The sequence below is a fragment of the Salvelinus sp. IW2-2015 genome, linkage group LG4q.1:29, assembly GCF_002910315.2.
Source record: "Salvelinus sp. IW2-2015 linkage group LG4q.1:29, ASM291031v2, whole genome shotgun sequence".
Classification (NCBI taxonomy): Eukaryota; Metazoa; Chordata; class Actinopteri; order Salmoniformes; family Salmonidae; genus Salvelinus; species Salvelinus sp. IW2-2015.
The window spans coordinates 83662545-83676135 of NC_036842.1; the positions used below are offsets into that span (position 1 = coordinate 83662545).

Sequence of the window (13591 nt, forward strand, 5' to 3'; positions counted from 1 at the left end):
GTGGTAAGACATCAGGGATAAAATTGTAGACCTGCACAAGGCTGGGATGGGCTACAGGACAATAGGCAAGCAGCTTGGTGAGAAGGCAACAACTGTTGCGCAATTATTAGAAAATGGAAGAAGTTGAAGATGACGGTCAATCATCCTCGGTCTGGGGCTCCATGCAAAGTCTCACCTCGTGGGGCATCAATGATCATGAGGAAGGTGAGGGATCAGCCCAGAACTACACGGCAGGACCTGGTCAATGACCTGAAGAGAGCTGGGACCACAGTCTCAAAAAAACCATTAGTAACACACTACGCCGTCATGGATTAAAATACTGCAGCGCACGCAAGGTCCCCCTGCTCAAGCCAGGGCATGTCCAGGCCCGTCTGAAGTTTGCCAATGACCATCTGGATGATCCAGAGGAAGAATGGGAGAAGTCATGTGGTCTGATGAGACAAAAATTGAGCTTTTTGGTCTAAACTCCACTTGACGTGTTTGGAGGAAGAAGAAGGATGAGTACAACCCATGAACACCATCCCAACCGTGAAGCATGGAGGTGGAACATCATTCTTTGGGGATGCTTTTCTGCAAAGGGACAGGACGACTGCACCGTATTGAGGGGAGGATGGATGGGCCATGTATCGCGAGATCTTGGCCAACAACCTCCTTCCCTCAGTAAGAGCATTGAAGATGGGTCGTGGCTGGGTCTTCCAGCATGACAACGACCCGAAACACACAGCCAGGGCAACTAAGGAGTGGCTCCGTAAGAAGCATCTCAAGGTCCTGGAGTGGCCTAGCCAGTCTCCAGACCTGAACCCAATAGAAATCTTTGGAGGCGCCTGAAAGTCCGTATTGCCCAGCGACAGCCCCGAAACCTGAAGGATCTGGAGAAGGTCTGTATGGAGGAGTGGGACAAAATCCCTGCTGCAGTGTGTGCAAACCTGGTCAAGAACTCCAGGAAACGTATGATCTCTGTAATTGCAAACAAAGTTTCTGTACCAAAGAATGTTCTATGGACAGATGAGTCAAAAGTATAACTTTTTGGACAACATGGGTTTCATTATGCCTGGCGAAAACCAAACTCTGTATTCCACAGTAAGAACCTTATACCAACAGTCAAGCATGGTGGTGGTAGTGTGATGGTTTGGGGATGATTTTCTGCCTCAGGACCTGGATGACTTGCCTTAATAGAAGGAACCATGAATTCTGCTCTGTATCAGAGAATTCTACAGGAGAATGTCAGGTCATCCGTATGTGAGCTGAAGCTGAAGCACAGCTGGGTCATGCAGCAAGACAATGATCCAAAACACACAATCAAGTACATGAAAATGGCAAAAAAAAACATTTAAAGTTTTGGAATGGCCTAGTCAAAGTCCAGACCTAATCACAATTGAAATGTGTGGCAGGACTTGAAATGACCAGTTCATGCTTGAAAACCCACAAACGTTGCTGAGTTAAAGCAGTTCTGCATGGAAGAGTGGGCCAAAATACCTCCACAGCGACGCGAGAGTAAATGAACAACTACAGGAAGTGTTTGGTTGGAGTCATTGCAGCTAAAGGTGGCAGAACCAGTTATTGAGTGTAAGGTGGCAATACTTTTTTTCACACAGGGGCTTTGGATGTTGCATAACTTTATGAAATAAGTATGCCATTGTTGTATTATTTGTTCAGTCAGGTTCCCTTTATCTAAAATTAAGTTTTGCTTGAAGATCTGATAACATTCAGAATCAAAAATATGCAAAAGTAGAGAAAATTAACAAGGGGTAAAATACTTTTTCAAAACACTGTCTATTCATAAAGTTTAGTTAGATAAATATTCAAAATTAACACTTACACCATCTTAAGTCCAAACAAAGAAGTATAACACATTTCTGTCATAACCACTCAACATATTAATAAATAATAACTTGTTTATATTTAGAACTCATTAGAGGGAATAATGTTGTATCATAGACAGCAGAAGGCATTGGAGAAGTGCTAATGAGACAGATGTTATGTTGGAGATGTTGTTAAGGCTGGAGGATGTGTGTGGAGGCTAAAGAAAGACATTATGATTCCGTCCCAAATAACACCCTATTCCCTATATAGGGCATTACCTTTCACCAGACCCTATAGGCCCTGGTCAAAGGTAGTGCACAAATTGGGAACAGGGTGCCATTTGGGACTCTATTTATGTGTTAATTGCCACTACACTAACACTAAGAGGAGAAGAACATCCAGTAACATCTCAATAGTTACTGAAAGAGGTGTGAAGAGATCATAAAAAATGAGGAGAAATATTATATAATTAAGTGATTAACAACAAAACTCTTTACATGAGCTGAAAAGAAAGGTGCCAGAAATTTTCGATACACACAAAAAGCTTTACATCCTTGTTARTGAGCGTTTGTTCTTTGCCAAGATAATCCATCCAACTGACAGGTTTCGCATATCAWAAATCTGATTACACAGGTGCACCTTGTGCGTGGGACAATAAAAGGCCACTCTTAAATGTGCAGTTTTGTCACACAACACTTTGCCACAGATGTCTCAAGTTTTGAGGGAGTGTGCAATTGGCATGCTGACTGCAGGAATGTCCACCAGAGCTGTTTCCAGAGAATCTAATATTAATTTCTCTACCATAAGCCAACGTCGTCATAGAGAATTTGGCAGTACGTCCAATCGGCCTCACAACCGCAGATCACGTGTAACCACATCTCCACATCTGGCGTCTTCACCTGCGGGATTGTCGGAGACCACCTGGACAGCTGAAGAAACTGTGGGTTTGCACAATKTCTGCACAAACTGTCAGAAACCGTCTCACGGAAGCTCATCTGCGTGCTTGTTCTKCCATGGCCTGCATGCTCATCAGACACGTCACCCATTGAGCAAGTTTGGGATGCTCTGGATCAACGTGTACGACAGCGTGTTCCAGTTCCTGCCAATATCCAGCAACTTCACACAGCCATTGAAGAGGATTGGGACAACAGTCTACGGGCCACAATTAACAGCCTGATCAACTCTATGTGAAGGAGATGTGTCGCGCTGCATGAGGCAAATGGTGGTCACACCAGATACTGACTGGTTTTCTGATCCACACCCCTACCTTTTTTTAAGGTTTCTGTTACCAACAGATGCATATATGTATTCCCAGTCATRTGAARTCCATAGATTAGGGCCTCATTTATTTATTTAAATTGACTGATTTCCTGATTTGAACTGTAACTCAGTAAAATCTTTGAAATTGTTGCATGTTGCGTTTATATTTTTGTTCAGTGTAGAATTTTCACATTCCACATGCACATCAATATTTTTAAACGATCTCCTTCAATTTGAGACATCTATAATGTTGATGTTTTTCCAACCCCCTTTAACATCAACAATGAATATGTCTCCTCAAACAAAGCAAACATTGCCTGGCTTAATTGACAGGCTTATTTTAAAATAGGTCAATGAAACATGTTGATATATTGGAGCAGGAGGGAGGCTGTTAACCTTAATCACAGAAACACCCCGGGGGAACACATCTCTCATCAAAACAGGAGCCTTCTTTTCACAAACAGAAAAGCTCATGAAAAATGTACACAATCATTAATGAATTTAAGAAAACATCCACAGGCCAAGCATGTAGCTGGTGAATGAATTCTGGATGATTATCTCCTTTAGCCTGTTATCTGAGGAAGCTTAGTAGAATGAGATATTCTGTTTACATCTAAATTCTCAATTAATGGTTATCCAAATGATCATCTCTACAAGTATATCTTTTTTGAAAGACAATTAACATTATAAACCTGTGAAAGGTACTGTGAAGGGTACTCTTGTACATCACTGTGTACTCACACGTTCAGGGGCTGCCATGCTGGCCACTGCGCCTTGGTTTTGATAACAGTCAGAACTGCATCACCCTGTGGAGAGAGAGATTACATTATTTTCATAAAATAAGAGAAAACAATGTGGAAAACATAGAAAGATACTCAACAGTGTTCATTCCTCTCTTTCTTTTGAAATGTAAAAACTTTCCAAAGTTGAGAGMTGTGAAAGTGGGCATCTTGGGACCAGAAGTGTCTGCTATTTTATAATGGCTGTTTTTCCACAAGAGGATAACTACTGTGAATCACACAATTCACAGTAGTTCAGCTGAGCTGGCCAGTCTGGGGGAGCAGTGTGTTACCATGGCAGCATTGTCACCTCCTGCTGAAAAATTAAAGGGCCAGTAGCAAACAGACCCCTTTGATGTAGAACTAAGTAGGAACTGTTGTAGCGTTATGAGACAGTTTGGTGTCTGACATGAAAAAAATTAAAAAACAAGCACGTAGAGATTTGTGTTATTCAGTTCTCACACATTTCAGAGCAGACACACAACACACACACCACACACAACACCACAACACACACACACACACACACACACACACACAACACAACACCACACACCACACACACACCACACCCACACACACACACACACACACAACACACACACACACACCGTACCGTTTTCGTAAACAAGAACAGGTTTAGATAGAGAACAACTCTTTTACTTTCAAAAGATCTAACCACTTCTAACTCAATAGTGGAGTGTGCCCGTCTGGGACAGCAACACTCAGCCTCTTTTTGGGACGCGGCCCACAGGCTTGTAAAAAATGTTTTTTTTATGGTTGACTGATGGTTCCACAATCGCCCTGAAAGTCTTCTCTTTGGGGGCTTACTATAGAAAACAAGCCTGTCCCACATTTCTACTCAGAGCACCTCAGGGCTGACCAGCTTTTGCTCTCTGAATTACTTCTTCAAGCTCTCTAGTTTTGGGCCACACTCAAGAGACCCACAGCCTTCATTTAAAGCTCAAAGTATTTTTCCTCAATAAGTGAGTGTTGCCAGAATAGTCATGGTCTCATACCAGCAAAAAGCTCAAAGCAGATGCCTGTGATTTCTGTTTGTCACCGTCCTTCTACACTACAGTCTGTCTGTCTATCATGATGATGTGAACTGTATGTCTCTTGGTGGGGAGGATAATCACCTGTCTGTCAGTCTGGCCTGATTCTCTGTTCTGGGGTGTCTCTACTTCACAGAACCACCTTAAAGAGGATTTTTAGAACATCCTGAGGACTAAGGGAGTCCATCTACTGACATAAGTTGAACTGCATGTCTTCATGTGGAATCAACTCTAAACAGAAGCATTGTTATTCATGAGAATCACAGTAGGATAAACCATGTCATTCTCAATGGAGGTATGTGTGTTGTGAATAGTTAAATCCAAACATATTTGATGAATATTCAGAGGCAGAGCCATACAGCATACAGCCCATATAGACCTTGTTGTGATCCAGTCCTCCCTACAGTCTTGTATGTACACTGAACAAAAATATAAACACAACATGCAACAATTTCAAAGATTTTACTGAGTTACAGTTCATATAAGGAAATCAGTCAATTGAAATAAATTCATTAGCCCCTAATCTATGGATTTCACATGACTGAGAATACAGATATGCATCTGTTGGTCACAAATACCTTTAAAAAAAGGTAGGGGCGTGGATCAGAAAACCAGTCAGTATATGGTGTGTTCACCATTTGCCTCATGCAGCACGACACATCTCTTTCGCATAGAATTGTTCAGGCTGTTGAATGTGGGACATGTTCAGCTTCCAGGAATTGTGAACAGATCCTTGCGACATGGGGCTGTGCATTATCATCTTCGGTTGTGCAAACCAACAGTTTCATCAGYTGTCCGGATGGCTGGTTTCAGACGATCCCGCAGGTGAAGAAGCAGAATGTGGAGGTCCTGGGCTGGCGTAGTWACACGTGGTCTGCGGTTGTGAGGCCAGTTGGACGTACTGCCAAATTCTCTAAAACAACCTTGGAGGGGGCTTATGGTARAGAAAAGGCAACAGCTCTGGTGGACATTCCTGCAGTCAACATGCCAATTGTACGCTCCCTGAAAACATGAGACATCTGTGGCAAATAAAATCCAAATCAAATTTTATTGGTCACATATTTAGCCGAAATGCTTGTTATTTAAATTTATTTTATACACAAAAAAAAATACTGCAAAGTTGCTTAGGAGTTAGAAGCAGAGCTGCCATGTATGCCGGCGCCATCTTGCCAATGACATTGTGTTGTGTGAAAAKAAATCACATTTTAGAGTAGCCTTTTATTGTCCCCAGCACACGGTGCACCTGTGTAATGATCATGCTGTTTAATCAGCTTCTTGATATGCCACACCTGTCAGGTGGATGTATTATCTTGGCAAAGGAGAAATGTTCCCTAACAGGGATGTAAACAAATTTGTGCTCAAAATTGGAGAGAAATAAGCTTTCTGTGCGTATGGAAAATGTCTGTGATCTTTTATTTCAACTCATGAAACATGGGACCAACACTTTACATGTTACGTTTCTATTTTTGTTGAGTATAATTGAAGTGGTAAATTGTATTTATTGAAGGAGAGGGCGTGAGTGTTATTAAGGGAGGAGGAGGAGGGGGAGGGGGATGAAAAGGCAGTGGGAGTCGGGAGGCAGCAGCTGCTGCACCGAAGGGGATGTTTTACACTTCACACAGCTGCCTGCCATGCTGACCCTGACCGCAGTGCGTACAGAGGGAGAGAGATGGAGAACAGGATGAAAAGAGTAGAAGAGGCTATTGGTGACATCATCGCCCAAGGCACAGTGCCACGGTCAGAGGCTGCAGAGGGAAATGTCCCTGGAAAGGTCCCACCACCTCTCCATATGCCACGGTTTCAAAGTACTGGAGTTTTGCTACACAAACCGAGAGACTCAGAGTTCATCTCTAACTTGTCTCAGCAAACACATTTACTTTTTAATCATTATTGCTGAATGAGAGCTAAAGTGTTGCTAGGTTTCTTTTTAACATTCTTTGTAGCCTCTCTTGACAGAGTTTCTCTGAGCAATAGCACTCTTAACAAATAATATGTCTTAGTCTTTGTCTTCACTCTTGCCTTTGTCCTCCCCGAAATCAAGCACTCTTATCTTTTCCCTTTACAAAGTTTTTCTCTTTTATTGATTTGTCAAGTTAACCCTATAGGCTGACCCAATGTGATGTCTTGTCCAGTGTCCAGCCTCCCAAGTCCCTAAACATCCCTCTCTGTCTGTCTCTAGCTACAGAGGAGTCTGGGCCAAAGTGTTGCTCAGTAATTGATTTGATTTCAGTGAGGTGTCAGTCACTCCCGCAGACTGAGAGGAACTGAGTGGCAGGGCCATGAGCCCCCTCTAACCACACTGCTCGGCCCAATCACATCATTCTCGGAGGCAGGCAGGYAGGCAGCGGTGGGCGGGTGTTGGGTACTCAGAGTGCCAGCTAGGCACTCTTAGTACCCAATGCACCCAGCAGCATACTCCTGCCACCGCCGTCGCTGCGACCGTCTGGTGCCCGAGTCCAATCAAAAGACATTGGCTTTGCCAAGGGATCCTTTGTACAGCAGCGGGATAAATATTGTCAAATGTTAATCATGTAAAATGAGCTGGGAGCCTCTGGGATAGTCTGTGTAGACCTAATAAAGAATAAACCCTCTGCATCCTCCTGACATTCTAATAAACTGCCCTTTCAATTTTCATTTCAATGCAAATCATTTAAAAAAACTTGCTGTTAATTATTATAACTTTAATCCTTAAATGAGACTGGCAAAAGGTCATTGTTCTTAATTAGACTTCCTGCCGATCCCCTGTGTCCTGCCTATTTCATTATTGCCAGATTACCAGTGTACTGTAACTTCCCCTAATCCTATGTGTGGGTTGATAGAGGTTGCTTGATTTCACACCAATTAAGAGGATACACGTATGTAACATTACAGTATATGAGCTGGTTGAAAAGCTTTACATATCATTGACTTTCCAAGTTAAGTATCGCCTGTCACGTGGCATATTTGAAGAACAAGGAACCGATTTGTAAATTGATTATTGCTTTGATATTAACAATGACATTCGTCTGTGTTTCTCATCTACAGATCTTGACTCTCACATATACAGTGCATTCGGGRAGTATTCAGACCACTTGACATTTTGCTACGTTAATGTCTTATTCTAAAAATTATGCATTTTCCCCCCACATCAATCTACACACAATACCCCATAATGACAAAGCAAAAAACATATTTTTTTAAAGATTTTTTGGCAAATGTATTAAAAATGTAAAACTGAAATATCACATTTACATAAGTATTCAGACCCTTTACTCAGTACTTTGTTGAAGCACCTTTGGGAGCGATTACAGCCTCGAGTCTCGGAGCTCTAAAGACAATTCCTTTGACCTCATGGCTTGGTTTTTGCTCTGACATGCACTGTTAATGGGACAGGTGTGTGCCTTTTCAAATCATGTCCAATCAATAGAATTTACCACAGGTGACTCCAATCAAGTTGTAGAAACTTCTCAAGGATGATCAATGGAAACAGGATGGACCTGATCTCAATTTTGAGTCTCATACAAAGGGTCTGAATACTTATGTAAATAAGGTATTTCTGTGTTTATCTATAATAAATTTGCAAAATAAAAAACCTGTTTCCACTGTGTCATAAGCCTTTAGAAAAAGGCTGTAACGTAACAAAATGCAGAAAAAAATCAAGGGGTCTGAATACTTTCCGAATGCCCTGTATGAGAAATGTATGCCTTACGACTGTGCTGTACAGATTTAGGATTTTAATTTGAGCACCCTGTTGCAGGAGAATTTTCYAGGAAATGTAAAACTTGTAGTGTAGTTGTCACTCCGGCTCCTTATCTTCCCCCCTGGCGCTCGAGGGCGCTGGRCTCCCCAGCATTACGCACTCCTGCCACCATCATTACGCACACCTGCTTCCCTCGTCACGCGCATCAGAGATCATTTGGACTCACCTGKACTCAATCACCTGTTATTTCCTTCCCTATATCTGTCTGTCCCCCAGCTCTGTTCCCCGCTTCCACATTAACGTTCGTATGTTGTTTTGTTACCCGTGTGCTGACGCTGTTCCTGTCTTCTTCCTTGTTAAATGTTTGACTCCCTGTACCTGCTTCTCGACTCCAGCATCGGTCCTTACAGTAGTTGAGATTTAAAAAGGCTTCTGAAGTTTGTAATTTCCACTTCGAAATTTCAGACTTGATTTTCTCTTATGAAAAATGTATCAACCCCTACAAAAATGTCCATTAATTATAATCCACATAATAACTGACATTTGTTTTTGCTGCAGGATTATTTTCCTGCTGTAGCAAACTGGCTCAAATTAAGATCCTACATCTGTAAGTGAAATGAGGGACTATGAAATACATCAATACAGATTGGGAGCACTAAACCAGGGTTTAATGACACACACTGAATATGGTACAGCAAGTCTAGAGCCTTAGAAGGAAATATCTATATACTGAAGAAAAATATAAACGCAACATGTAAAGTGTTTCATGAGCTGAAATAAAAGATCCCAGATTATATATTTTTTTTTGATCCCAGAAATGTTCCGTACACACAGAAAATGTATTTCTCTCCAATTTTGTGTACTCATTTGACATCCCTGTTATTGAGCATTTCTCCTTTTGCCAAGATAATCCATCCACCTGACAGGTGTGGCATATCAAAAAGCTGATTAAACAGCATGGCAATTACACAGGTGCACCTTGTGCTGGGAACAATAAAAGGTCACTCTAAAATATGCATTGCCACAGATGTCTCAAGATTTGAGGGAGCATGCAAATGGCATACTGACTGCAGGAATGTCCACCAGAGCTGTTGCAGAAGAATTGAATGTTAATTTCTCTACCATAAGCCGCTTCCAACGTCATTTTAGAGAATTTGGCAGTACGTCCAACTGGCCTCACAACCGCAGACCACGTGTAACCATGCCAGCCCAGGACCTCCACATCTGGCTTCTTCACCTGCGGGATCGTCTGAGACCAGCCACCCGGATAGCTGATTAAACTGAGGAGTATTTCTGTCTGTAATAAAGCCCTTTTGTGGGGAAAAACACATTCTGATTGGCTGGGCCTGGCTCCCCTGTGGGTGGGCCTGGCTCCCAAGTGGTTGGCCCTGTGCCCTCCCAGGCCCTCCYATGGCTGCGTCCCTGCCCAGTTCATGTGAAATCCATAGATTAGGGCATAATGAATTTATTTCAATTGACTGATTTCCTTATATGAACTGTAACTCAGTAAAATTGTTGACATTGTTGCATGTTGCATTTATATTTTTGTTCAGTGTATATATGTATTACACATGAATAAAATCAATACAACATGCATATTATTCCATACTCCCTCAGCTCAATATTGCAACATCCAAGGATATGGATATTGAGTGTCAATTCGAATTGAAGGCAGTCAGTTCAGGGAGTAAACTTAAATAATAATTCAAAACTTGAAAGAACTGCATCTATTTTCAATTACCTCAATAAACTGAGTAGAAACTAACATTTTAACATTAACGTTAAATTCAAATCCCTTCCTGAATTGATTCCCTTCAATTTGAATTGACCCCAGCCCTTCAGTTCAGTGTGATGCATTTTCAAAATACTGTGGAACTATAATGACAACTCTCTTATATGATGCACAAGACCGTACATCATCTCTGGGATGCAAGACAGCAAGGTGTTTGCATGTGTGTGGGGTGTCTTTACATTTATTGTTGTACTAAATAGGAAAATGGGACTATTACATAACATTGGTTTAGGTTTTTGTTTTCATTTGAGACTGAGTGCAAGGTTAGATCTTATGCATAAACATCATTTTTGATATAATCTGTTCTCTGTCTGACCTAGACCGYTATCCGTGACTAACTTTTCTCCCTTTAATTCATGTTTGATAATCAGCGCATCCTATGCGGAAAAGATGCCATGATCAAACCGTCTGTTGTCATTGAGTGACATCAGCGATTTGCTTCATAAATTGAGACGGTCTCTAATCATTTCGGAGGCTAGCATTTATACACATACAGCTCTGTGCTGCGGCTTGCACATTAATCAATGCCTAGCAACATGAGACAGGAGCTGACCAACAAGGCTTGTGTTGAAAAATACAGGGTGATTAAATATGGCCTTTCAATAACATAACTGCGACAACAGCAAAAGCATCAAGAGTAAGTTTACTCTGGCTTATCAGAAAAGGGTAATTTGTCATGTTTGGGTGCTGGAGGATGTTTTCATGGTGGGCCAAGTGATAAATCATCCATATGTCAGAATTTACATTACGTATTACTTGACAAGAGATTACATGAGTCAAACATACTGTAAATCACAGAACATTTAATCATCTCAGTGTATTGGCTCGGTTTTAAAAGCAGGGGAATAAATTAGTAAGAATAGATCTACAGGTAAAAGTATGTCTATGACAATTACCAGCAGACACTCTGGACATGGTATAAAGTTGTCTGAGACCTAGGGTTAAGAGCGTTGGGCCAGTAACCGAAAGGTCGCTGGTTCAAATCCCCAAGCGGGCAAGTGGAAAAATCTGCCGTTCTGCCCTTGAGCAAGGCAGTCCCCAACAACAACTGCTGATGACGTGGACGTTACAGCCTTATTCTAAAACGTTACAGCCTTATTCTAAAATTGATTAAATCGTTTTTTCCCCCTTATCAATCGACACACATTACCCCATAATGACAAAGCAAAAACACCTGTATTTGGGGAGTTTCTCCCATTCTTGTCTGCAGATCCTCACAAGCTTGGATGGGGAGCGTCGCTGCACAGCTATTTTCAGGTCTCTCCAGAGATGTTCGATCTGGTTCAAGTCCACGCTCTGGCTGKGCCACTCAAGGACATTCRGAGACTTGTCCCAAAGCCAATCCTTTGTTGTCTTGGCTGTGTTCTTAGGGTCATTGTCCTGTTGGAAGGTGAACCTTCRCCCAAGTCTGAGGTCCTTAGCGCTCTGGAGCAGGTTTTCATCAAGGACCTCTCTTTACTTTGCCACCCTTTATCTTTCCCACGATCCTAACTAATCTCCCAGTTCCTGCCGCTGAAAAACATCCCCACAGCATGATGCTTTTATTTAACTAGGCAAGTCAGTTAAGAACAAATTCTTATTTCCAATGACGGCTTACCCTGACCAAACCYTAACCAAGACAATGCTGGGCCATAGTGCACTGCCCTAAGGGACTCCCAATCACGGCCGGGTGTGATACAGCCTGGAATTGAACCAGGGTCTGTGGTGACGCCTCTAGCACTGAGATGCTAGACCGCTGCGCCACTCAGGAGCCATGCTTCACCTTATTGATGATGCCAGGTTCCCTCCGGATGTGACGCTTGGCATTCAGGCCAAAAAGTTCAATCTTTGTTTCATCAGACCAGAGAATCTTCTTTCTCATGGTCTGACAGTCCTTTAGGTGCCTTTTGGCAGCCAGCTCTAGGAAGAGTCTTGGTGGTTCCAAACTTCCAAACATCTTCTATTTAAGAAAAATGGAGGCCACTGTGTTCTTGGGGACCTTCAATGCTGCAGAAATGTTTTGGTACCCTTCCCCAGATCTGTGCCTCAACCCAAACCTGTCTCGGGGCTCTACGGACAATTCCTTCAACCTCATGGCTTTGTTTTTGCTCTGACATGTGCCTTTGCAAATCATGTCCAATCAATTGAATTAATCACAGGTGGACTCCAATCAAGTTGTAGAAACATCTCAAGGATGAGTAATGGAAACAGGATGCACTTGAGACAAAATGTTGACTCTCATAGCAAAGGGTCTGAATACTTATGTAAATAATGTATTTYGGTTTTTAATTTTTACTAACGTTGCTAAWTTWAAAAAAAATGTTTTTTCGCCTTGTCATTATGGGGTATTGTGTGGAGATGTTTTTGTTTAATCCATTTTAGAATACGGCTGTAATGTAAGAAAATGTGGAGAAAGGGAAGGGGTCTGAATACTTCCCGAATGCACTGTATAATGAATACCAAGGCTACCCAAAGTGATGTTCAAACACGATGAGATTTGCAGTGACGTAGGGAGCAAGAAAATATCCTCCCTCAGGCTAGGTTTTGGAAATCACTGATATTTTTACTTTTAATTATACTACGCGATGTCACAGAGAAGCGCTTTTTTAGGAACTTTTTTCTTATATTTTTAACCACAGATCATTGAAAGACAATATTTTCAAATAAACTCAGCAAAAAAAGAAACGTCCCTTTTTCAGGACCCTGCCTTTCAAAGATAATTTGTAAAAATCTAAATGACTTCACAGATCTTCATTGTAAAGGGGTTAAACACTGTTTCCCATGCTTAATGAACATGCACCTGTGGAACGGTCGTTAAGACACTAACAGCTTACAGATGTTAGGCAATTAAGGTCACAGTTATGAACACTTAGGACACTAAAGAGGCCTTTCTACTGACTCTGAAAAAAAMCAAAAGAAAGATGCCCAGGGTCCCTGCTCATCTGCGTGAGCGTGCCTTAGACATGCTGCAAGGAGGCATGAGGACTGCAGATGTGGCCAGGGCAATAAATTGCAATATCTGTACTGTGAGACTCCTAAGACAGCGCTACAAGGAGACAGGACGTACAGCTGATCATCCTCGCAGTGGCAGACCACGTGTAACAACACCTGCACAGGATCGGTACATCCGAACATCACACCTGCGGGACAGGTACAGGATGGCAACAACAACTGCCYGAGTTATACCAGGAACGCGCAATCCCTCCATCAGTGCTCAGACTGCCAGCAATAGGCCGAAAGAGGC

The 13591-nt window shown here is 42.1% G+C and overlaps 1 protein-coding gene across 1 annotated transcript in view; it reads right to left on the reverse strand.

The window, feature by feature from the left end:
• LOC111962665 (spondin-1-like) overlaps nt 1-13591 on the reverse strand; it is a 93692-nt gene that overhangs the window by 33035 nt on the left and 47066 nt on the right. Inside the window, exon 7 of the mRNA XM_023985921.1 lies at nt 3805-3869. Within this exon, the coding sequence (XP_023841689.1) occupies nt 3805-3869 (65 nt within the window). The remainder of the gene's footprint in view (nt 1-3804; nt 3870-13591) is intronic.